The sequence below is a fragment of the Prionailurus viverrinus genome, chromosome A3 (genome assembly GCF_022837055.1).
Source record: "Prionailurus viverrinus isolate Anna chromosome A3, UM_Priviv_1.0, whole genome shotgun sequence".
Lineage (NCBI taxonomy): Eukaryota > Metazoa > Chordata > Mammalia > Carnivora > Felidae > Prionailurus > Prionailurus viverrinus.
The window spans coordinates 110,130,501-110,155,660 of NC_062563.1; the positions used below are offsets into that span (position 1 = coordinate 110,130,501).

At 35.6% G+C, this 25,160-nt stretch overlaps 1 protein-coding gene across 6 annotated transcripts in view; it reads right to left on the reverse strand.

The window, feature by feature from the left end:
- RMDN2 (regulator of microtubule dynamics 2) overlaps positions 1 to 25,160 on the reverse strand; it is a 77,357-nt gene that overhangs the window by 35,282 nt on the left and 16,915 nt on the right. For 4 of the 6 annotated variants that reach the window (XM_047853837.1, XM_047853838.1, XM_047853836.1 and 1 more), the window contains 3 exons: positions 8,799 to 8,973; positions 7,570 to 7,672; positions 3,552 to 3,612 (listed from right to left, as the gene is read on the reverse strand). In XM_047853837.1, coding sequence (XP_047709793.1) covers positions 3,552 to 3,612; positions 7,570 to 7,672; positions 8,799 to 8,973 — 339 coding nt within the window. Of the gene's footprint in view, positions 1 to 3,551; positions 3,613 to 7,569; positions 7,673 to 8,798; positions 8,974 to 24,443; positions 25,155 to 25,160 lie in introns of all 6 variants that reach the window. The other 2 variants (XM_047853834.1, XM_047853833.1) reach the window with 1 other exon arrangement.

Genomic DNA, 25,160 nt, shown 5'->3' on the forward strand with positions numbered 1-25,160 from the left:
ATTTATCACAACTGTACTAACACTGTCAGACAAGATTGATATGTAATTTTTTCAATGTACCAAAATTAATATGTTATTATTAACTAAACTCCCCACGTTATCCAAATTTTCATGTTTTCCCCTAAATTAAATTTTGACACTTTTCTTTCCATCCCTCCTTCCACGTTTATCTCTATTCATTCACATATATGAAAATCTTTTGTTTCTAATGTGAAAGTCGTTTGAATTACTCTTGTCACCCATCATACACTCTGTTCCTCATAATTTTGCGTTACTTGCAACTTTTATTACATACTTATTCTATCTTCATCCACTGACAAAATTATGGAACACACTAGTGTCTAAGATACAGACGTGGAATCCTGGAATCGTCTCCAGGTTGATAGTGATGTTGCCAACAGTTACTCTGTTGAACAACTGGCTTAAACCCTTCTCTCGATATGGGTAACCCAGAGGCCTGCCCACATTTCTATATCTTGTCCACAAGAATGTGGTAAGTAAACTGACCTCACTGCCTTGCTTAAATTCACATATACTAGTTCAATTTCCCTACTCTCTACACTGGCAGAAAAATTAAAAAAACAAATCATGTCACATTTTTAGAAAAATCTGTTGGATCTATATGAACTTTCTCAACCAGAGATTTATAGAATGAAACATTTATACTGGAAGCAAAAGAAAAGAATCTGTGTTCACTGATCTAGGATCAATCATCTATTTTCTGAACATCAGCATCAGGTTGATGTAATGCACACCTCGAGGCATTAATAGTGCTGTCTCAGCACATTCTCTCCAACTGACTCTGAGCAAGGAGAAAAAGGAAAAACAAAAACTATGACTTATGAATACCATTGCATGAAACATGCACATTTCCCTTATAATAATCTGTCCTATAGTCTTATGCATTTCCCAATCTGTTTTGGAGTTTTTTCTTTACAGTCTAAAATATTATTTATCTTTCTAGATATCATAAATTCAAAGTTCACCTGACCACTTTTTTCCCAAAGGATCATCATTTCTTTTCTGGCAATCAGTTCCACCTGTGTGTGTGTGTGTGTGTGTGTGTGTGTGCACGCGCGTGTGTGTTGTTGTTGTTGTTCTTGTATATTGTTCGTCTTTAAAAATGTAATTTAAAATCTTATTTCACAAACCATCTCATGTTGATGGGAACGCTGAAGAATGTTAATTCACAATATGGTCTTTTACCTCCATCTAGAGGTCATTCTCACCATACATGCTTTGACAAAAATTCTGTATTTTCTTGGCATCGATATGGAATATATCTTTAATAAGTGACAAACATTCCTGTGTCAACAACTACTAAAATAACTCCATTACTTTCCCTGCGGTACTTCTGATTCAGCACAAATGCTATTTATGCCGTGAGAAAGCAGAGGAAGAATAATGTAATAGAATACCGAGTATATATGAATAAAAGATCTGGTGTTTGCTTTTCTACTTACTGTGTGACCCTTGCTCACTAACAACCTATCCCCCCCCCACACCTCCCCCATACACTACCTTGCTCACCCTAACCCCTAAAACGGAAACAGGTTGTTCTGTAAATCACATGCTGTTAAGTCATGTGGATACAATTTGTGAACAGTAGAGCACAACAAATATGTAAGATATTATTTGTAATTACGGTCAAGCCTATGGGGCTGACAAACTACAAAGCCACAGCGACTTTACTCTCTTGATCCTAGAAGTATTTTGGGCTGGTTCAACAAAAATAACAACATTTTTGTGGACAGCTTTATGAAGACTTAAAGTTTTGAAGCTTTCTGGAAGAAATGAAGATGGAAAACAAGTCTTAAGATGCTATTTGTTTTTCAACCATCCCCTCAATGTGAATCCTTTCTGATAATTATTCCTGAAGATTGCATCTTGTATTTCAAACTGAAGCTTATAAGCCATCGCATAGTCCTTTCAGTCATGGATGTGCAAAGTTGTGCTGCAGGGCCAGGTAGCAAACATTTTAGGCTTCGGGTCAGAGAGTCAAGGTTGCAACTACTGAACTTCACAGCTGTGCACAAATGCACGGACGGGGCTGTGAGCCAGTAAAACTATTTATAAAAATAGGCGGTTGGCCTGGCCAAAGTTTGTCATTTATGACAAACTTATGGGGGGAGGAGCAGATCAGAGTTAAGAGGAGGGCTTGGGTCCTTTTTCTGCCTCTAAATCTGGCCAATTAGCTTCCAAACACTCCCAATATCAGAGGACATAAAGAGAGCGTGGCTTGATCAGTACAAATTCATTATAGTTACCACTAAAAGTGGAAGAAAGGAAGTACTTTAAGGTATACATATGTTAATTTATTAATATTAATGTGCAAATTAGATGAGAAGGTAAATTTGGTTATAGAAATAATACTCTCATACATTGGGAAAATGACCCTAAAGATATGTACCAAGACGCTAACTGCAAAAGTACCTTTCTCCTGGCGGGAGGTGGAGGAGTGAGGGCTCCTGTGGATAGAACTGTTCTGGGGACTGTGGCTTCCACAGTCCTGTGGCTTTCCCCTCGTGGAGGGGGCCGGGGCAAGCTTGCACCTCATCTTAGGCAAAGTGAGAGCAGGTCAAAAGATCTATTTTTATTTTGGCCTGTGTCCCTCCAGGGACATAGAAAATGTCCTTGACTCCTAACCAGAGTGGCTTGAAGAGGACAGTGTGAGTGGAGCTCCCCCTGCTGGTGGCAGAGTAAATAAACAGGTTTGCACTTGAGAGTTGGTGGAGTGAAACCAATTCCCTGTGGGGCAAATGCAGACCTGCAGAAAGGGAGCCATTTCTGCCTCAAGGTGCTCCAGGAGAATAAAATAATTCCGAAGAGGGGTGGATTTCTGGAAACCGAGGTCTGAGAGAAGGGTCATAAATTAATTTATTACTGTTATCTTTCTAGCACCTGAACTACCTGTATTGCCGCAAGGAACTAAAATATGTTGTAAAAATGCAACTACAAAGTGTTAATTAAAAACAATATATGTCTTCTTACTTGTGTTTTATAATTTTAAACAAACAAAGGATCCAAAATAAAACATATTCAAGAATATATTTGTTTCCCCAAGGGTAGTCAGCTACACCCATCCAACGAATTAAATTCCCTTTGTTTGAGCTTTATTATATTATACACGACTTCTCTTTGACCTGTAGTATTAGTATACACAAGCGCATTAAGGTATAAAAAATGAGCGATATGCTTTTATCCTGTGAAGCATTCTTTCCACATTTCATTTAGAAGCATGATATCACTTTAATATTTGTTTTCAAATAAAATGTTAAATCACACTTAATTAGAATTTATCATGTTCGAAGGGGCTGCACTTGGTAGATTCACTTATGAAATCTTCGATGAGAGTTTGCCTTGAATATATTTAAAATATACATATTGTAAAATACATGAGACTAAGAATAGTTACTCTGCTATCTATTAAATATATTTTTCAGTGAATGTGACTGACAGGTTAAAGGGTCAATAATTTCTTAAAAATCAATTGTAACTTATATAGAGGCATATGAGAATTCTAAAAGACTGCATAAGTTCTATGTACTTACCACAGATGACAATGCCCATTCATGGGCGCTCTAGTAATAGCTTTTTCCCCCAATGTCTTCCCTGAAAGAAAAATGTACTTGCATTTAGTACCTTCACATGAGTCGGTGGGGGGGGGGGGGGGGGTAGATTACTGAATTAAGTCAGTGGTTCCTAAAATATGCTCCTAAGACCAGAAGCATCACTTACAGAAAAGCAGATTTTTGGCTAAAAGAGAGACTTACCCTATAACAAAGTCTGGGGCTCAGCAATCTGTTTTAACTAGCCTGTAGAGATTCTGATGAGTGCTCAGGTTTTAAGCTCACTGGACTAAGCGATGTAACCAAGTTCAAGAAAAGTCATCCAATCATTATTTAAAAGCATTAATAAAAATCGTTCTATAATTGACCGACATTTACTGTATGCCTTCTGAGTGTCGTATCATAATCTCTGGGAATAAAAAGTCAAATTAAGACACAGTTTTTGACTTCCAAGGGTTCACATTTCAGTAGAAAGCAGGTATATAAGCAAACAAATTGCGTGTAAAAACCAAAAATGAGATGAAAAACAGAGAGAGCATGTTAGAGAACAGAGTGTTGAGATGTAGAGAGAACTCCATCCAAAGGGAAGGCTTCCCAGAGAAGTGCTTACCTAATCGTGCACAAAAACGAACAGGCTCGACACATAAATCACCCTGCCAAATCATTCCACTTAGTTTTAGAAGTAACTTTTCGTAATGTCATAATTACTTTGGATAGAGGTTTGTCTAGCGGCCTGAAAAACCAAAAAGCTTGCAATGAAACTGGACAACATTCTGAAAATCCTTCTCTAAAAGGGGCTGCTTTGTTTTGTTTTGTTTTGTTTTGTTTTGTTTTATGGGGCTGCTTTGTTTTATAACATCTCCCTTTACCCTGCTCCATTTTGTTGTTGCTGTTGCCTTGAAGAGAATATCCAGGGATCTGCAAAATGCTCTTCTAAGTTAAGTGGATGATGTAATCTTTATAATAAGGATCCTTAATTCTAAAACCATTCTGTTAATTTGTTAAGGTGGGACACTTCTATATTTTATAGCTCTATTCATTAAGGGAAATATCTCATGTATAAATCTACCTAAAGTGGAAAAAATTAAAAAGTGAAGTGTTTTAATACTGACATTACATTGTAGACCTATATTCGAAGAGTGATTTTTAAATAAACAATTGAAAAACATAGCTTTAAATGTACAAACGTTAAAAATGAAATCAGCATGTAGCTACTTTGCCAAATGAACAAAAATAGCTTTTAATGTACAACCACCAGCCGAAAATAGAGGAGAGTCCATAACCCTGAGAATACAAAAGGAAGCTGGGTCGGTCATATGCAGGCTGGTTTTGCAGCCTCGTTTATGTAGCTGAAGTCTGAAAGGAAAGCTGTTTCACTTACAAAATGGTACTTTGTGATCTATTTGAGGCACATGTATTGATCACTTAATTCTGGAAATTATAATAATGTTCCTTTAGATATAAGATTCATAGTTTACTTGGAATACAAATTATGGTCAGAGTACTTATATGACACACTGTGTAATGCTATACCCCATCCTGAGTTTTATGAAGGAATTCTGTGCTCTCCAGTGATCAAATCATGCCTTGGGGTAACAATTTTAAATATGCTATTATGGGGAAAACCAGTCAGCACTTCCTCCTCCCGCACACTGAGTTCCAGTGTCCCCCAACGCTGGTCTCAGCTCTAGCACATTCTGTCATCACCTTTCCTAAGCACTCACTACCCGAACACTGAAGTATATTGGGCTGTCTCCATGTTGATCTATCTAGCAAGTTCCTTAGCATGGCACCAACTTAATCACATTTACCTCCCTCCTCTCTTCCTTCTCTCCCTCCCTCTACCCCTCATTTTAACATCACTTCCAGACACAGTAATTTCAAATAAATATTTCCTAAATGGATAGAAAAAAAATTATTTTTAATATATTTCAATACGTGAATGAGTAGAATACATCGTAGGCTTTTACTCATTTGTCTTGACACTATAAAGGTTTCTCATTTTTTAAGATACATCCTATTCCAATCTCCATTTTTGTCCCCAGATTTCTTCCCGCCTATTTCTTTTTCCATTTTTACCACCTCTTCCATGAACTCAATTAAACTTCTACTCCATTTAAAAACAGAGATTCCAGGGGCGCCTGGGTGGCGCAGTCGGTTAAGCGTCCGACTTCAGCCAGGTCACGATCTCGCGGTCCGTGAGTTCGAGCCCCGCATCAGGCTCTGGGCTCATGGCTCAGAGCCTGGAGCCTGTTTCTGATTCTGTGTCTCCCTCTCTCTCTGCCCCTCCCCCGTTCATGCTCTGTCTCTCTCTGTCCCAAAAATAAATAAACGTTGAAAAAAAAAAATTAAAAAAAAAAAAAGAGATTCCAAGTAATTTCACCTATGTGAAACTCTTACTTTCACAGTAAAGACTTCCCTGCATCAACCCCCAGCCACTGCCGTCATATCCTTTCTGTGATTACTCTTTTAACACATTCTCCTCTACTCACGACGTATATCCGTTTGTTTCTTTATAATATATGGTTATTTCAATGATACTGCCCCCCCCCCCAAAGCCATAAGCTTGTCTACAGTCTGAGAACATGTGATTTTGCTCTCATTTCTACCTCCTATCACACACCGGATGACCCCTGATGCCCAGGGTAGGGCAGGAGCTTACAGGCAATAAAAAGTCTTTCCTACTTTAGCAGTTCACATAGCTAGACTGTGATTTTCTCAGGAGATATGAAAATAAATCAGTTTTTTCTCTTTGGTTAAATTTTTATTTACCCTAGAGTTAACAAACCTCTTCTCTAGAATTCGATTTTGTGTGTGGCCTGCAAGATGGATCACTACAGAAAAACTGCCCCATAAAGCTGCTGATGAATAATGTGGCAAGGAAATCTACAAGTGGAAGGAATATAATTACAAGGAGTTTGGAAATATTTCCTTCTTGGAAATAAAAAAGACAGGGAACTACCGTGGAATGAGATGTGTAGTATCATTATTTTCGTGCTATTTCTTCCTCATGCTAACTTAAAGAAAGAAAGCTTAGAGAAGAGAAAAGTTTAGAATGAAAGAAGAAATTAAAGAAGTCTGATGTCAGATTATTGCCCCGAAGCTCAGAGAATTGGCAGCTAACGGGCTTTTTGTAAGAAAGAGTTTTGATATTAAGTGACAGAAATAGATATGTATAAAAGCTTTGACATTCTGGCTATTACTATGTTGTTATACGCTGTTGTTATTAGGGAAAATTTCAAAAAATATGCATAAAATGGTAGAGGACAGTATCATGAACCATCATGTACTGGATCAGTCAGCTTAAACAATGATCAACTCAAGACTAATCTTGTTTTATTGAGAGAAATTTTGAAAAAAAAAAAACAAAACACGGGGCTCCTGGGTGGCTCAGTCGGTTGAGCGACCAACCTCAGCTCAGGTCATAATCTCGCGGTTGTGAGTTTGAGCCCCGCGCAGGGCTCTGTGCTGACAGCTCGGAGCCTGGAGCCTGCTTTAGATTCTGTGTCTCCCTCTCTCTCTGCCCCTCCCCTGCTCATGCTCTGTCTCTCTCTGTCTCAAAAATAAATAAAACATTTAAAAAAAAAAAAGAAAAAAAAGGCATTGAAGTTTAAGTAGTTATTTCTTTGTGGCACCTGAAGTTCTCCCTTATAGGAGTCAAGGAAGGTTTTTTTAATTGTGCTGGAGATACCTATCCTCTGCCTCTTACTGTTCCTCAAATATTACCTAATTGTCTTTCTGTCATAAACTTAGTATCTGAAATTTGAGTTTTTCAGCTGTCTATTCTAGTATACTCAAATATTTTTAAAGAATATATACCTTAGTCCTGAAACAAATTTCTGGCCTTAGACTACATGTATTTTCCAGTACTAGGATATATAAAATAGATTAAATATATTGGTTTTAGCTAAGATAATTTGGCTTTAATTAAAATTCATTGATGGGTTATTATAGATAACAATTGTCACTTGAGAATAATCAGTCTTTATAAAATACTTACCAATATTAGCATAATGTTTCTTTTCTTGTGCATTAGTAGATAGCTCATACATGTCTCCATAAGCGCGAGCAAACCTCCAAATAAACTCTATTTCATCTCTAAACTGAAAAGAAAAAATAGCACTATACATTAGATTAACTCAGTCACTTGATGAAACTATAAATGTTTTCCACTGTAACTTTTAAAAAATTAGGCAGATGAACTGGTATTTATAGATGACTGAATCTAGTCACGTGCATACAATGAATTTGTGCGTAAAATTTGAATTTTAAATTCAAATATTCAGGCTACAAAAAGTGATTTCATAGGGTTACATTTGGATCTCAAAAATAATGAATGTTATCCAGACTCTACCTCTACACCAACATGGAAGAGAGAATTGATAGGTACCAGAATTTGTAAGTTTTCCCTGGTGGTAGTATCTTCTTCTTATTTCTAAGTTACCTACCTTCAATATGATGTCTCAGTGAGCATTAGAGATCTCATATACTCGAAAGAGCAGTCACATTTTTAACCTATATTACCTAAAAATATAATCATAATGCTGGAGATTTAAAAACTTTTAAACAATCTGTTTAGAGTTGCTGAAGCCTCAGACAAAGGATTTAAATTGCTCACGGGAAAGAAAGATCCATTGCTCACTGGGCTGTTGAGAACCTCTTCTTACATCTGTCCTTTCTTTTTTCCTTCCTTCCTTCCTTCCTTCCTTCCTTCCTTCCTTCCTCTCTTTCTCTTTCTCCTTCTTTCTTTTTCTCTTTTTCTTTTTCTTTTTTTTGGTGGTTGTAGTGGGAAGGATGGGCTTTCCCAATTCAGCCCAATGTTAAACATTGAAAAACGACTATTAGTAGAAATGGACTGAAAAACTGTACTGATAGCTATTACATTAATAACTACAAGACAGAAAACTTAAAATGTAGTTTTTCCTGCCCCAAGAGGAGTATGTCTTATTCTTTATCTTACAGAGTATGTATTAAATACAACAAATTAATAAATATCAAATAAAAATAAAACTGTATAATCATATCTCTGGTTCTCATATTCATGATCTTAGAGCATAATAAACTCTTAGATTTACTTTTTTTAAAGTTTAGTTTAGATTATAGAAAAATTTTGCATCAACCAATTTGGCTTGGGTAAACTAACCCAATTGTTACGGTCATAACATAAATGGGATAGCAGATTAAATAAAAATTAAAATCATACAGATGCTATTATCTCACATCTCTTACCTTTTCTTTGTGGTCACAAAGTAGTTCAAAACTCTCCATCTTGCTAGATTCATTCATACGTAAATTATCAACCTTCTGAAGAAGGACATCTAAATTTAATTCCTCTATGTGTGTGTTAAATGCCTTAGGGACAGGAAAACTCTGTTCTTCTGTGTCAGTATTAGCTGTAATATACCTAAAATTGCAGAAATAATAAATAATGATCAACTCTCTCGAAAGTTATAATAGCCAGAGTGATCCTTTTAAAATGCAAGACAATATGCTATTAGTACAGGAACAGATGAGTGACTGATGGAATAAAACAAAGGCCAGAAGTGGATCCATACAAATATGGAAATGTGGTACATGATAGAGTTGGCAGGTGAGATCAGTGGGAAATTAAGGGATTGACGGGGGGGGGGGGGGGGGGAATGGCTACTCCTATAAAAAACCAATGAAATTGAATTGAATTTCTATCATATAATATAAAAACAAGTCTGGATGATATAAGGAATTAAATGTTAAAAATAATTTTTTAAACTCTAAGTAGAGAGTATAGGTGAATACCCTTTAGTCTTTGGAGCAAAAAATTTTCTTCACCAGAATATGAAAGCATTAATTATAAATGATTATTAATTACACATGATTAATCAGTTTGACTATATTAAAATGAAAAACTGTTGCTAATCAAAAGACACTTCAAAAAATATAAAAATCCAAAATAAAAACCAGGAATGGATAGTTTTGCAACACAACTGGAGAACACGGATATCAAGAACACATAAATACTTTCCTAAAATTCAATAATAAAAACTCAGTGAACTCAACAGAAATATGCTTGAGAGATATAAATAGGCTTTCCCAAATGAGAAAATACATATAGTCAATAAACATAAGAAAAGATGTTCAATGTTCAGCCAATTAGAGAAATACTAGCAAAGACCACAAAGAGATATTGCTTTAAGCTCATTTTGTTGATAAAAGGTAAAAAATCTGACAATACCAAATGCTGGGGAGGAAGTCAATCCACAGGATCTGATGAAGTGTAAATTGGTGAAACCCTCAGGAAAACACTTTGGAATTCTCTTCTAATACTGAACTTTCACATACGCTAGGACCCAGTAACCCAGGTCTCTTGCCTATGTGCAGAAAGAGATGTATAATAAAAAGAGCAGTACTTTCAAATAGCAAACACCAGGAAACAAACTAAATGCCCATCAAAGAGTGGATGAATATTACACAACAGTCAAAATGAAAGAAACACAGTGATGTGCAAAATTATGAAGGAATCTTTTTTTTTTAATGTTTATTTATTTATTTGGAAAGAGAGAGAGAAAGAGTGTGTGCATGCACACGCAGTGAGGAGCAGAGAGAGAAGGGACACAGAAGCCCAAGCAGGCTCTGTGCTATCAACCCAGAGCCCAACGCAGGGCTTGATCTCGCAAACCGTGAGATCATGACCTGAGCCAAAATCAAGAGTCAGACACTTGGGGCGCCTGGGTGGCTCAGTCGGTTAAGCGTCCGACTTCAGCCAGGTCACGATCTCACGGTCCTTGAGTTCGAGCCCGGCATCGGGCTCTGGGCTGATGGGTCAGAGCCTGGAGCCTGTTTCCGATTCTGTGTCTCCCTCTCTCTCTGCCCCTCCCCCGTTCATGCTCTGTCTCAAAAATAAATAAACGTCAAAAAAAAAAAAAAGAGTCAGACACTTAACTATCTGAGCCATCAGGTGCCCCAATATGAAGGAATCTTAACAAATTTATATTAAGTGGGGAAAAAAGCTCTTAAAATTATATACAACACAATCCCCTTTCCATAAAACCATCAAAATTAAATGTGTTTTAATATACACATGGATGCAATAAAATGATGTATTAAAAAGAAGGAATGAACAATATACATTATAGATTCACGATAATAGTTATCTTCAGGTGAGGGGAGGCAGGGGAGCCAAATGTTTGATGAGGACTACTGTCTACATCCTATCTTTTGTTTTAGGACGTGGTTTCATGGATGCTTTCACATTATTTATAATAACTAACTAAATGAATAAAAGTGGCACATGCATGGACCAGTCATGAGAGTTTGTAAGAGCTAAAAGTAGTTTTAGTCCAATTCTATGCACCTGAGGTATAAGAAGAAAATAATAACCAAAAGGTGTAATTAGTTGAATATCGGGCATAATACTCTTTAGAGCAAAAAGCTTTAAATCTAAAGAGGGACACAAAACACTAAAAATGGTTCAACTTATGATAAAGAAAGAGCAGTTTTAGACTTCTATGCATCTACAAACACAAGTCTCAGATATATAAAAAACACAAATTAACACATACAAGGAGAAACTGAATCCACTATCAGAATGGGAGATTTGTAACATAAGATTCTAAGTAATTGATAAAGTGTGAGAGAAAGTAAGGATACAATTTAAACACCATATGAACTAGCTTAAATGCAATCAAGATACTAGAACTAGACACAGAACCCCTGGAAAACAATGTCTCTCCCAGTATATATGGAATATTTATGAAAACAGCCACGTACAGAGGGCCATGAAGCAAGTGACAAATGATAATAATCTATTGTGTAGACCACATTCCCTGTTCACAATGCAACTAAGTTAGAAATCACCACTAAAAGGTAGGAGAGAAAACCCCAGTATTTAAAAATAATTGATGTGGCTCAGTCAGTTAAGCGTCAGACTTTGGCTCACATGAGCTTGTGGGTTCGAGCCCCGCGTCAGGCTCTGTGCTGACAACTCGGAGCTTGGAGCCTGCTTCAGATTCTGTGTCTCCCCCTCTCTGCCCCTCCCCCACTCATGCTCTGTCTCTCTCTCTCTCTCTCTCTCTCTCTCAAAAATAAACATTAAAAAAAATTTTTTTTAATTAAAACAGTTCACAGATCCAATCATCATCTCATTCATATAAAATCCTAATGAATCCACAAAAAGTTATTAGAACTAATAAACGAGTTCAGTAAGGTTACAAGATAGAAGATCAACTTATAAAAGTCAATTGTATTTCTGTAAATCTAGCAATGAACAATCCAAAAATGAAAACAATTTCACTTACAATAGTATTAAAAAGAATAAAATTCTTAGGATTGCATTTAACAAAAAAAGTGCAAGACTTGTACACTGTAAACTATAAAACATTGTTGAAATTAAAGAATACGATCTAAATGCATGAAAAGAAATCTCATGCTCATGAATCAGAAGATTTAGTATTATTATGATGGCAGCACTCCCCAAATTTACCTACAGATTCAAAGCAGTTTCTACTAAATCTCAGCTGGTAACATTTTCCCCCAGAAATGAGTAAGCTGATCCTAAATTTCATATGGAAATGCAAGGGACCTAATAAGGGCAAAAGAATTTTGTAAAACAAGAGCAAAGTCAGAGAATTCACACTTGCACTTTTCAAAATTTACTATCAAGTCATAGTAATCGAGATAATACTGTCAGAAGGCTGATAGACATGGAATAGAGATTAAGGGCCTATTAAGAATTAAGGGTCCAGAAATAAACCCTTATGGTTATTATGAGCAATTTGTTTTGACAAGAGTACCAAGACAACTCAGTGGAGGAAACAATTTTATTTTCGACAAATGGTACTGGGACAAATAGATATCCATATGCAGAAGAATGAAGTTGAACCTATACCTCGCACCATATATAAACATTAACTGAAAATGGATCAAAAGTCTAAATGTAAGAGCTAAAACTATAAAACACTTAGAAGAAAACACAGGAGTAAATAGTTGTGACCATAGACTAGGCAATGATTTCATAGATATGACATTATAAGCACAGGTGACAAAAGAACAAATAAACAAAACAGGTTTTATCAAAACTTAAAATTTGTGCTTCAAAGCAATTTTTTTTCATCAAGAAAATGAAAAGATAATTCACAAAATGGAAGAAAACACTTACAAATCATATATCTGATAAGGGACCTACATAGAGAATACATAAAGAAACCTTACAACTCAATAATAAAAAGAGTTGTATAAAAAAAATAACAACTTAAAAATGGAAAAAGGATTTAACAGATATTTCATCAAAAGATGATAACAAATGGCCAATGAACACACAGAGATGTTCAATATCTTTAGTCACTAGGGAAACGAAAATCGAAACCACAGTGAAATATCACTTCATAGCTTCTAGGATGGCTAAAATAAAAAAGACAATCACAACTGTTGATAAGAATATGGAAAAACTGGAACTCTCCTACACTGCCAATGGGGCTGTAAAATGCACACGCATCAAGTTTGGAAAAACAATTCAGTAGTTCCTCAAAATGTTTAACATGAAGTTATCATATGACTCAGCAATTACACTCCTAAGTACACATCCAAGAGAGCTGAAAACATATGTCCACACAAAAACCTGTATAGGAATGTACATAGAAACTTAATTCGTAATGGCCAAAAAAATGAAAACAACCCAAATACCCATCATCAGATGAAAGGGTAAACAAAATGAATAAACGATGAAATATTATTTGGTAATACAAAGGAATGAAGTACTATTGTATGATATGACATAACAGCCCTTGAACACATTACTTAGTGAAAGGCCACGTATTATTATGATTCCATTTTATGAAATGTACAAGATAAGCAAAACCATGGAAACAGAAGGTAGAATAATGGTTGACAAGGCCTGAGGATGAGGAGAGAATGAATGGATACCCAGTACAGGGTTTTCTTTTGAATAATGAAACTGTTTGGAAATTAGAGAGTGGTGATGGCTATATAACTCTGTGAATAAACTAACTCCCACCAAATTATACACTTTAAAAGGGTGAATTTTATAGTATATGAGTAATATACTCAATAAGGACTTTATTTTTATAAGAAAAAACAAAAACATGAATAGTCCTATAGCCATTAAATAAATTAAACCAAAATCTATTTCAACACACACACACCACAGATTGAGAGAGAAAGAGAGATAGGGAGAGAGAGAATCAATTTCCCTTAAGGGGAATTCTATCAAATATCCAAAGAATTAGATTTATTCAAATTCTTGCAAGGAATTCAAAAAGAGGGAAAACCTCTTAGCTCCTTTTTTGAAGCTGATAAAACGGACACCAAAATCAAACAAAGATAGTGTAAGAAATGAAAATTATAGACCAATTCCACACATAAATACAGATGTAAAAATATCAACCAAAGGTATCAGAGACATCACAAATATCAACCAAAAACTGCAACAAACGTGAAAGAATGCATCATAACCAAACTGGATTTCTCCCAGGAATTACAAGCATAGCTTAATATTAGAACATTTCTCTAGCACAACAAGTAGAATTAGAAAAACTGCGTGGTCATTTCAGTGGTTACCGAAACTTTTTTTTCAATAAATGCAATAATACCATGTTAGGACAAAGGAATACCAAACCCATAAATAAGGAATAGAAGGGGTCTTCTGAACACAGTAAAGATTATATGCCGATAACTATAATACATTTCACACTTAATGATGAAACATTAGAAGCATTCTCCTTAAAATAAGAAATAGAAAAGGACGTTCAATATTGTTTCTTCTAATCATCAATGTACTGCAGGTCCCGTTAGCACATTAAAAGAAAACAAATAAAAATTATAAGAATTGGGAAAGAAGAAACAGAAGTTTGGAGTTTATTCAATAGAAAAAACTCTAGAAGAAAAATTACACAAAGCTAATCAACATTTATGATCAATTTTTGAAAACCAATCATGTTCTTATATCTATAAAACAAGTTAGAGAATGTAACTTCATAAATTATAATGTTTACAATACCAGGAAAAATACATGGTACCTAGGGTAAAATTCCACATTGGTTTTTGTTTTTACTTTTCGATAGAAAATTATAAAAAATAATACTTGGTGACCTTAAGAATATCTAAATAATTAGAAAAAGATACCATGGATAGGAAAACTTAACATTGAACCAATTTCACATAGCCCCAAATTTAACTACACTTTAATGCAATTCCAGTCAAAACCACAATGTTTTTTTTTTTTTTTTCCTATGGAACTTACCTGACTCTAAAATCAATATGGAAGGGCAAGTACAAGAAGAGCAAAGACACTTTTAAATAACAGCCATCAGTGCTGTAGTATAAAGGATAAAACTATAAGAAATCAACGTGGTAATGGCATAGCAACAGACAAAGTGGCCAATAAAACAAAAGAGAACATCTAGGCTAGTCTCTTCCCCACATTGAGAAACACTCAAGTGGGGGGAAACTGTTTTCCTACTTTGGACAGTTATCTTCTACTTGTAACTGGGCATTTATCAAAAATTATCAAAAAGTTTTAAAAGCAAATTTTAAAAACGGGGCATATCTAAACAGGTCTGGGAAAATTCGAACATGTGTTAATTTTGGGTTAGAGCTCAGATCTGGACTAGGCCAGGGAAAGGCAGTTCATAGATTATCGGATGTCAGAATTTTCTTTTAGCAGGTCTGGAGAGTCCCACCTTAAACTGTCAAATTTACTTACAAACATTTGTCATTTCATGTACTTTTCTGGCCTTATTTATTGCTCCCAATTTGAATAAGAACTATGCTTTTTCCCCTACGCCTTCATTTCTTCTGCACAATCAATTACTTGCTTCGATAGCAACAATAGCATCTCTAAAGGTATCACTGCACTATTTAAAGAGAAAATGACATTATCTTCTAGGAAAAAAAGTAGTGTATTTACAAAAGTGTGTTTTGCCATCAGAATAGGCAAAACAGAGTGAGCGGCATCAGAACAGGCAAAAACATGCCTGGCTATAGCACTGTGTCATCCCCCACATCAGGCACCCTGATCAGTTCCTTTTGTTCAGCCTCACCTAACACCTCATTCCCTCCAACATTTTTTTTTCCAAAAGATACACACCAAGAGAGACTGATGTCAGCAAGATGGTGGATAGGAAGCTCTAGGCTCTCATTCTGACATGGAAACACTAGATGAACAACAGGCAGAATGAAACGGCTTTGTGGGAGATTTAGAAGCTAGTCAAAGATTTGGAACAACAGAGTGAATGTCAAATCAAGAAAAAGCCATACTCGCAGTGGTAGGAAACTTCCTGGCATTTTTGCTCACCCTTGCCTCACCCCTCCCTGGCATCATACAGCATAGACGGGAAGAAGTTGTCCAATTCCCAGCTCCTCCCTTGGGACAGGAGGAAAAGAGAGAATCTTGTTTGCAATGTCCTGGCATGTCTGATGGCTTCCTGAGAGACTGGTTTCTGTTTTGCTTGCCTTAGAGCTTAGACAGAAACGAAGGCATCATTGGATATCAGACTGGAGATTGCTAAAAGCAGTGGCAGGCACCGTGGCATGTGAGAACTATAGGAGTCTGCAAACTCATGGGTGCATTTGTGAGAGATTATGAGGGGAGGAACACAATGAGATCTAAAACAGGGGTAAGGCTCACTGAAATTAAGATATTTAGGGATGCCTGGGTGACTCAGTTGGTTAAGTGTCCAACTCTTGATTTCAGCTCAGGTCATGATCTCATGGTTGTGAGATTAAGCCACATGTTGGGCTCCACACTGGGTATGGAGCCTGCTTGGGATTCTCTCTCTCTCTCTTTCTGCCCCCACTCAAAAAATAAAATTAAACAAAATTGAATAAAATTAAAATTAATTAAATTAAATAGATATGTAAAAAGTCATGTATATAGGATAATTAGGAGGAAAATACACACAAACAGGCCCAGGGAAAACTAATGACTAGAAAAGACCTGACAGTCCTTAAGCCCTTGCACTGGGCTAATTAGCGAGGGTCTTCCGCTGCATGGAGTCAATCTACAAAGGCCAGGCTAGGTGGCTGTTTTTCAAATTTGTAATTTTCAACAAAAGATTATGAACCATAGAAAGAAATAGGGAAAGATGGACAAAATAAATGAACAAAACAATGAACAAAATAAATTTCCAGAACCTGACTCTAAAGAAATACAGGCTTTAGACTTACAAGACAACAATTTTAAAAACAATGGTGGTAAGTATGCTCTAAGAGCCAAAGGAAAACATGGAGAGAGAACACAAGAAAATCAGGAAAACAATATATGAACAAAATGAGAATATCAACAAAGAGCTAGAAATTATTTTTTTTAAATCAAACAAATTTTGGAGCTGAAAATAAAATAAGTAACTTAAAAAATTCACTAGAGAGGATCAACAACATACTCAAACAAGCAGAATAAAGTATCAGCAAACTTGAAGACAGATTATTTTAAATTGATGAATCTGAAAAGTCAAAAAAGAAAAGTGAACAGAGCCTAAGAAACTCTGTAGAATAACATAAACCAGACCAATATACATATTATTAGAATACCAGAAGAAGAGAGAAAGGGACACAGAGCTTATTTTGTGGAATAATGGCCAAAAACTCCCCAAATTTAAAGAAAGATATAGATACACAAATATAAGAAGCTCAGTGAATTCCAAGTAGGATAAATCCAAAGAAATCCACACCAAGACAAACCCTCAAACTGTGGAAAATTAAAGACAAATTTTAAAAATCTTGAAAGCAGCAAAAGAAAATACTTATCACATATAAAGGATCTCCAATAAGATTATGAATGGATTTCTCAGCAGAAACCTTCTGGCCTGAAGGCAGTGGGATAATATATTTAAAGTGCTGAAAGGAAAAACAAACTGCCACCCAAAACTTCTATATCCAGCAGAACTGACCTTCAAAAAATAAGAGAGAAATTAAGACATTCCCAGATAAACAAAAGCTGAGTGAGTTCTTTACCTCTAGAACTGTACTACAAGAAATGCTAAAGTGAGTCCTTCGAGTTGAAACGAAAGGACATTAGCAGCAACTTGAAGCCATATGAAAACATGAAGTTTTTGATGAAGGTAAATACATGGATAAATTTATTATAATTTTGGTTTTTTATTATAATTTTGGTTTTATTATAATTTTGGTTCATAACTCCTTTTTTATTCTTTTACATTATTTAAAAGAAAAAAGCATAAAATAATGATAAATCTGTATGGTTACATTATATATAAAGATATCTGTGATATCAATAACTAAATGAGGGGTGGAGCTATCAAAGGAGAAGAGGTTTTTTTTTTAATGTTTTTATTTATTTTTGAGAGAGAGACAGAGCGCGAGTGGGAGTGGGGGGAGAGAGAGAGAGAGGGAGACACAGAATCTGAAACAGGCTCCAGGGTCTGGGCTGTCAGCACAGAGCCCAATGCAGGGCTCAAACTCAGGAGCCATGAGATGACCTGAGCCGAAGTTGGAGGCTTAACCAACTGAGCCATCCAGGCACCCCAAGGAGAAGAGCTTTTGAATGCAATTGACGTGCCGTTGGTATCAGTTTAAAATAGATTGTTATAACTTTAGGATATTATATGCAGTGCCCATGGTAAACACAAAGAAAATATCTACAGAATACACATGAAGGAAATGGGAAGGGAATCAAAATGTGTCATTGCAAAAACTCAAGTAAAAGCAAAGTAAGGCAGTAGTAACAGAGGAAATGAAGGATTAAAAAAGCTATAAGACATATAAAACAAATAATAAAATGGCAATAGTAAGTTAATCTCTATTAATCAATTTAAATTAGTAATTATTTGGTCATTAACTTAAATTACCAATTAATTAGTAATTAACTTAAATGTAATTGGATTAAATTCTCCAATCAAAAAACACAGGTTAGTAGAAAAGATTTCTTCTTTTTTTTTAAGTTTTTTTTTTTTTTTTTGAGAGAGAAAGAGCACCAGCTGGGGAGGGGCAGAGAGAGAGAGAGAGAGAGAGGGAGACACAGAATCCAAAGCAGACTCCAGGCTCTGAGCTGTCAGGACAGAGCCTGACGTGGGGCTTGAACTCATGAACTGTGAAATCACGACCTGAGCTGAAGTCAAATGCTCAATCGACTGAGCCACCCAGGTGCCCTGGTAGAAAAGATTTTAAAAACCAGGATCAAGTATATGCTGTCTATACAAGACTCACTTTAGAACTAAAGACACATATGGGTTGAAAGCAAAAAGATGAAATAGATGCTTCATGTAAATAATAACCAAAAGAGAACAGGGTTGGCTATATCAAACAAAGATGACTTTATGTCAAAACTTTACAAGAGACAAAGAAGGACATTATATCTCAATAAAAGACTCAACTCATGAGGAATATGTAATATTCTTCATATATTTACATTAGAGGTCCTAAATATATGAAGCAAACATTGACAGAATTGAAAGGAGAAATATACAGCAACATAATAACAGTAGAAGACTTTGATATGTCACTTTCAATAACGGATAGAACAACCAGACAGAAGATCAATAAGGAAACAGAGGATTTGAATATCATTATAGAACAATTTGACCTAACAGACAAATACAGAATAGTCCACTCAACAACAGAAGAATACATTGTTCTCAAGTGAACATGGAACATTCCCCAGCGTACATCATATATTACACAAAACAAGTCTTAATGAATTTTATTTTTAAAAAAAAATTTTTTTTTTCAACGTTTATTTATTTTTGGGACAGAGAGAGACAGAGCATGAACGGGAAAGGGGCAGAGAGAGAGGGAGACACAGAATCGGAAACAGGCTCCAGGCTCTGAGCCATCAGCCCAGAGCCTGACGCGGGGCTCGAACTCACGGACCTCGAGATCGTGACCTGGCTGAAGTCGGAAGCTTAACCGACTGCGCCACCCAGGCACCCCATGAATTTTAAAAGATTTAAAATCATACAAAGCATATTTATTGATTGCAATAAAATGAAAGTGTAAGTCAACAGCAGAAGGAAAACTAGAAAATCCACAAATAAGTGGAAATTAAACAACACACTCTTAAACAACAAATGAGTCAAAGAAGAAATCACAAGGGAAATTAGAGAATATCTGGAGTCAAAAGAAAGCAAAAACACAACATAACCAAAATGTGCAGGATGCAGTGAAAGCAGTGGTAAGGGGGGAATCTACAGTTATAAATGCTTTCATTAAAAAGAAAGATATAAAATCAACAATCTAAATTTACAGCTCAAGAAACTAGAAAAAGAAGAGTCAACTAAACCCCAAGTTAGCAAAAGAAAGGAAATAAAAAGATGAGAGCAGAAATTAACGTAATAGAGAATTTCTTTCAAAGAGAAAAATCAACGGAACCAAGAATTGGTTCTTCAGAAAGATCAACAAAATTGACAAACCTTTAGCTGAACTAAGAAAAAAAGGATAGAAAATCACATCACTGAAATCAGAAATTAAAGAGGAATATCACTATCAATTTTACAGAAATAAAAAGGGTTATAAGAGAGTACCATCAAGGATAGCATGCCAACCAACTGGATAACCTAGATGAAACTGACAAATCCCTAGAAACATACCACCTACTAAGACTGAATCAGGAAGAAACAGAAAATCCGAACAGATCTATAACTAATAAGGAGATTGAATTAGTAATCAAAAACTTCCTAACAAATGAAAGCCCAGGATCACATGGCTTCACTGGTGAATTCCACCAAACACTAACTAGTTCCTAAAACTCCCCAAAACATTAACTAGTTCCTAAAGAATTAACTAGTTCCTCAAACTCCCCAAAAAGTTGAAGAGAAAGGAATATTTCCTAGCTCATTCTATGAGGAGGTCATTATTACCACGATCCCAAAGCCATACAAATATGCTATAAGAAAACCAGACCAACAGCTTTGATGAATACTGATGCAAAAATCCTCAAAGAAATAACAGCAAACAGAATTTGAAAGCACATTAAAATGGTTGTACACCATGACCAAGTAGGAATGCAAGGACAGTTCACCATATGAAAACCAATGTGATATACCACATTAACAGAATTAAGGGGCGGGGGGGGGGGGGAACATGTGAGCATTTCAATTGGTGCAGAAAAAAGCACCAGACAATATTCAACACCCAGTCATGATAAAAATGTGTAGCAAACCAGCAACAGAAGGAAACTACCTCAACATATTATAGGCCATTTATGAAACGCCCATAGCTAATATCATACTCAATGGTGAAAGACTGAAAGCTTTTCCTCTAACCACAGAAACAAGACAAGAGTGACTGCTTTTGCCACTTCTATTCAGTACAGTACTAGGAGTCCTAGCCAGATCAATTAGGCAAGAAAAAGAAATAAGATACCTACATCAGAAAGGAAGAAACAAAATCATCTCTTAGCAGATGACATGATCTTATATGTAGAAAATCCTAAAGATTTCACACATGCACACACACACACACACACACACAGAGTAAGAATTAATAAACAAACTCAGCCAAGTTTCAGAATGTAAATCAATTTGCAAACACCAGTTGTTTCTATACATTAACAAGAAGCAATCTGAAAAGTAAATAAAGAAAATGACTCTGTAATAACATCAAAAAGAATAAAATACCTAGGAGTGAACTTAACAAAGGAGATGAAAGATTTGTACACTTAAAACTATAAAACATTGCTGAAAAAAGTTAAAGAAGACTCAATTGGAAATCTCATGCCATGGATTTGGAGACTTAAGATGTTAAGATGTCAATACTACCCAAACAATTTATAGATTCAGTGCAATCCCTCCCAAAATTCCAACAATGTTTTTTGTAAAGGTTGAAAAATCCATCCTACAAGTCATATGGAATCTCAAGGGACTGCAAATAGCCAAAACAACCTTGAAAAAGAATAAAGGTGGAGATATCATACTTACTGATTTTAAAACTTATTACAAAACTACAGTAATCAAAATAATGTGGGCTGACATAAAGTTAGATATATACATCAATAGAACAGGAAGCCCAGAAATAAACTCTTACATATATGGTCAAATGATTTTTGACAGGGGTGCCAAGACTATTCAATGGAGAAAGGGAAGTCTCTTCAGCAAATGGTGCTGGGAAAGCTGGATATTCACATGCAAAAGAATGACATTAGACCCTCTATATGCAAAAATTAAAAATTAACTCAAAATGGATCATTTAGTAAATGTAAAATCCAAACTATGAAACTCTTAGAAGAAAACATAGGGGAAAAACTTCACGACATTGTATTTGGTAATGATTTCTTGCATATGGCAACAAAAGCACAGGCAACAGAAGCAAAATAGATAAACTGGACATCAAAATTAAAATAAATTAGACATCAAAATTAAAATTAAATTCTGTCCATCAAAGGACATAATCAACAGAGTGAAAGGCAACCCACGTAATGGGAGAAAGTATTTGTAAATCATATATCTGATAAAGGATTAATATCCAGGATATATAAAGAACACCTACAACTCAACAACAAAAAGCAAACAACCCAATTAAAAAATGGGCAAAGGGTTTGAAGGAATATTTTTCCAAAGAAGATACACAAAAGGCCATGAAAGGCACATGAAAGAATGCTCAATGTCACTATGCATTAGGGAAATGCAAACCACAATAGGATGCCACCTTGTTAGGATGGTTACTGTCAAAAAATAGAAAAGAACAAGTGTTGGTGTGGATGTGAGAAACTGAAATCCTTGTGAGCTCTTGGAGGACCATAAAATGGTGCCTCTGTGCTATGGAAAAAATACGGTAGTACGTCCAAAAATTAAAAACAGAATTACCATACAATCCCAGTGATTCCATTTCTGGATATATAATCAAAAGAACTGAAAGCAGAGCCTTGAAGAGATCTTTGTACACCCACGCTCATAGCGGCATTATTCATCACAGCCAAAAGGTAGAAGCAACAACAAACGTGTCCATTAACAGATCAAGAGATAAGTAAAATGTGGTACATACACTCAAAGTAATACTACTCAACCTTAAAAAATAAGGAAACTGTCACATGTTGCAACATGGAGGAACGCTGAGGACATTATGCTAAGTGAAATAGCCAGTTACAAAGAGACAAATACCATATAATGCCACTTCCAGAGGAAACAAATTCACAGAGACAGAAAGTAGAAGGGTGGTTGCCGGATGGGAGAGTGGGAAATGATTGTTTATTGGGTCCAGAATTTCAGTTAGGAAGATGAAAAAAATTCTGGAGATAAATGGTGATAATGGTTGCATAACCATATGAATGTATTTAATGCCACTAAACTTAAAAATGGTTAAGACAGTAAATTTTATGTGATGTGTATTTCACCACAAATGAAAAACTGAAGTAGAAAAAAAACTTTTTTAAGATACACGCTAAGGGGCGCCTGGGTGGCTCAGTCAGTTAAGCGTCCAACTTCGGCCCGGGTCACGATCCTGCGGTCCGTGAGTTCGAGCCCCGCGTCGGGCTCTGGGCTGATGGCTCAGAGCCTGGAGCCTGCTTCAGATTCTGTGTCTCCCTCTCTCTCTGCCCCTCCCCCATTCATGCTCTGTCTCTCTCTGTCTCAAAAATAAATAAACGTTAAAAAAAAAAAAAAAGATACACGCTAAAAGGAGGAGAAAAACGCAAAAGTAAAAGTAACATCTTAACCCAATGATATAGGTTTAGGGGGCATTTTATCATGACATACGATTGAAAATAATGCCAATTCCTTTCCTCTACAAAGACTAGCTATATTCTAACTTAAGTATTTTTAATGGCCTATATGCGTTTTCCATTCATTACTTATTCTGATAAACATTTATAAACTTTAATATAGTGTGAAAAAATTGAAAAATATTTACTCAAAAATAAAATTTCGGGAGACATTTTTTAAAATAAAAAATTTTATTTGTAAAAAATTGTTTCAATAAAAATTTTGGAAAAAGTCTGAAAAATATTCACTTTTAAAAATAACGACTAATCTATGAATCTATTACGTCTGATACCGAGTTCTCTGAAGTCCCAGACATGCACACACAAATGTATATGAAAATTACTTAGTCAAAATAACTGGTTTCAATATTGAAATATTCTACATATTTCCATTATAATATGTTTGTATTTATAATTTGATCCTTATATTAGTAAAATATCATCTGTCAGGGGGATGTCTGGCATGAGAAATGCAGCTAACGAGGCTAATATAAATGAAAATTTGCGAATTACTGAATATAGCTCTAGAGATGACATAGGTAGGAATACTGTCCCTCATGATTAGAGTAGGATAAAAGAAAATGTTAAAACTCTCAAAGAATGTCATATATTTAGAAGACCTATATATCAATGTTTGATGTTATTTTCAGATCACAGAAATATTACGATCATCACCCAGCAATTTGAGACTAGTCAATTTGTAAGCAATTTGTTAAAAGCCAGAAACAGATTAATAACCTTTAACTTCCAAACTCCAATAATGTCAATAAACTATCTTTCAAAAAAATTACAGCAGTTATAGTTAAATTTAGAATGCAACATGAAGGTCTTTTTTTTCCCAAAAATGCAGTGAAACTTAGGAAGACAGAAGATTTTTGTGAGAACTTGAGCAACGAATACCATGGACTATGGAGCGTGCCTGGTGGAAAAATTTCTGCTTTGAGCTACCCTTCGAAGAAAAGGCAAACTCTGAGGCGACCTTATTTTAGGAACTCTAATAGATAAAGATGTGTCTTCATCTTGAGATGAAATAGCAATGTTTTCATCTTCCAAGGAATCTGAGGCAATGTTATTCTGAGGTGGGATAAAGCTGGTAGCATTTTTACAAAGTGAAGAAAATCCAACATTACAGAGAAACAGGGGAAGTTACTCTTTGAGAGGGATGCTATTGAATCCTAGGTGGAAAATGAAAGATACAGTGACTTTGAGAACCAGGATGAAAGGAAACTTTCCTTGATTGGCCTCTTCCTTCGGTATCAGTCGCAATCTTGCCTTGTTGACAGGAATAGAAAATAGTGGGAAGAGAAAGTAAGGTGGCCGTGCTGTGTGGGTAGATGCTTCCATCAACAGTGTTCCGATGGGTTGAAGAGTTAGCTTTTGCTTCAAAATTCATAGAACATCTAATGTTATATTTGGGACAACAAGGGCTTATATATTTTTCAGCACTAGTCATACTTGAGCTTTTAGAAACTGTTTCAACTTCATCTGGATTAAAGATTTTATGACATCTTGATTGAAGATCAAAAAAACTAGTGCTCTCGTAACAGGAAATTATACTAAGTCTCGGGGCAGAGAAAAGTCTTTGGGATCTAAGGTCAAAATGGTTTGAGGAGAATTTTACATCACTGAAGCTGCTTTTTTCTTGAGAATCAAAATTGGCTCTACTTTGTTGACAGTCGGGGAAAATACCGCTTTTCTGAAATTTCACAAATAAAGAATGTTTTCTTCCAGAGAAAGATGAGTGAGTAGATGCACTTGATGAAGAAGATAAATTTTTACTTCCTCTGCGTGAACTGACTTTACATACTGCAGATAGACGGGTTCTTTTAGGATCAAGAGATATAATTCGATGAGTAATGGAAGAGAATCCAAGGTGCCAGTGGTCTGAAGTAACTTGATCTGCAGGATAATTTAGTAGCAAGCTCTGGTCGTCTTTGCAGTGGCTAGAG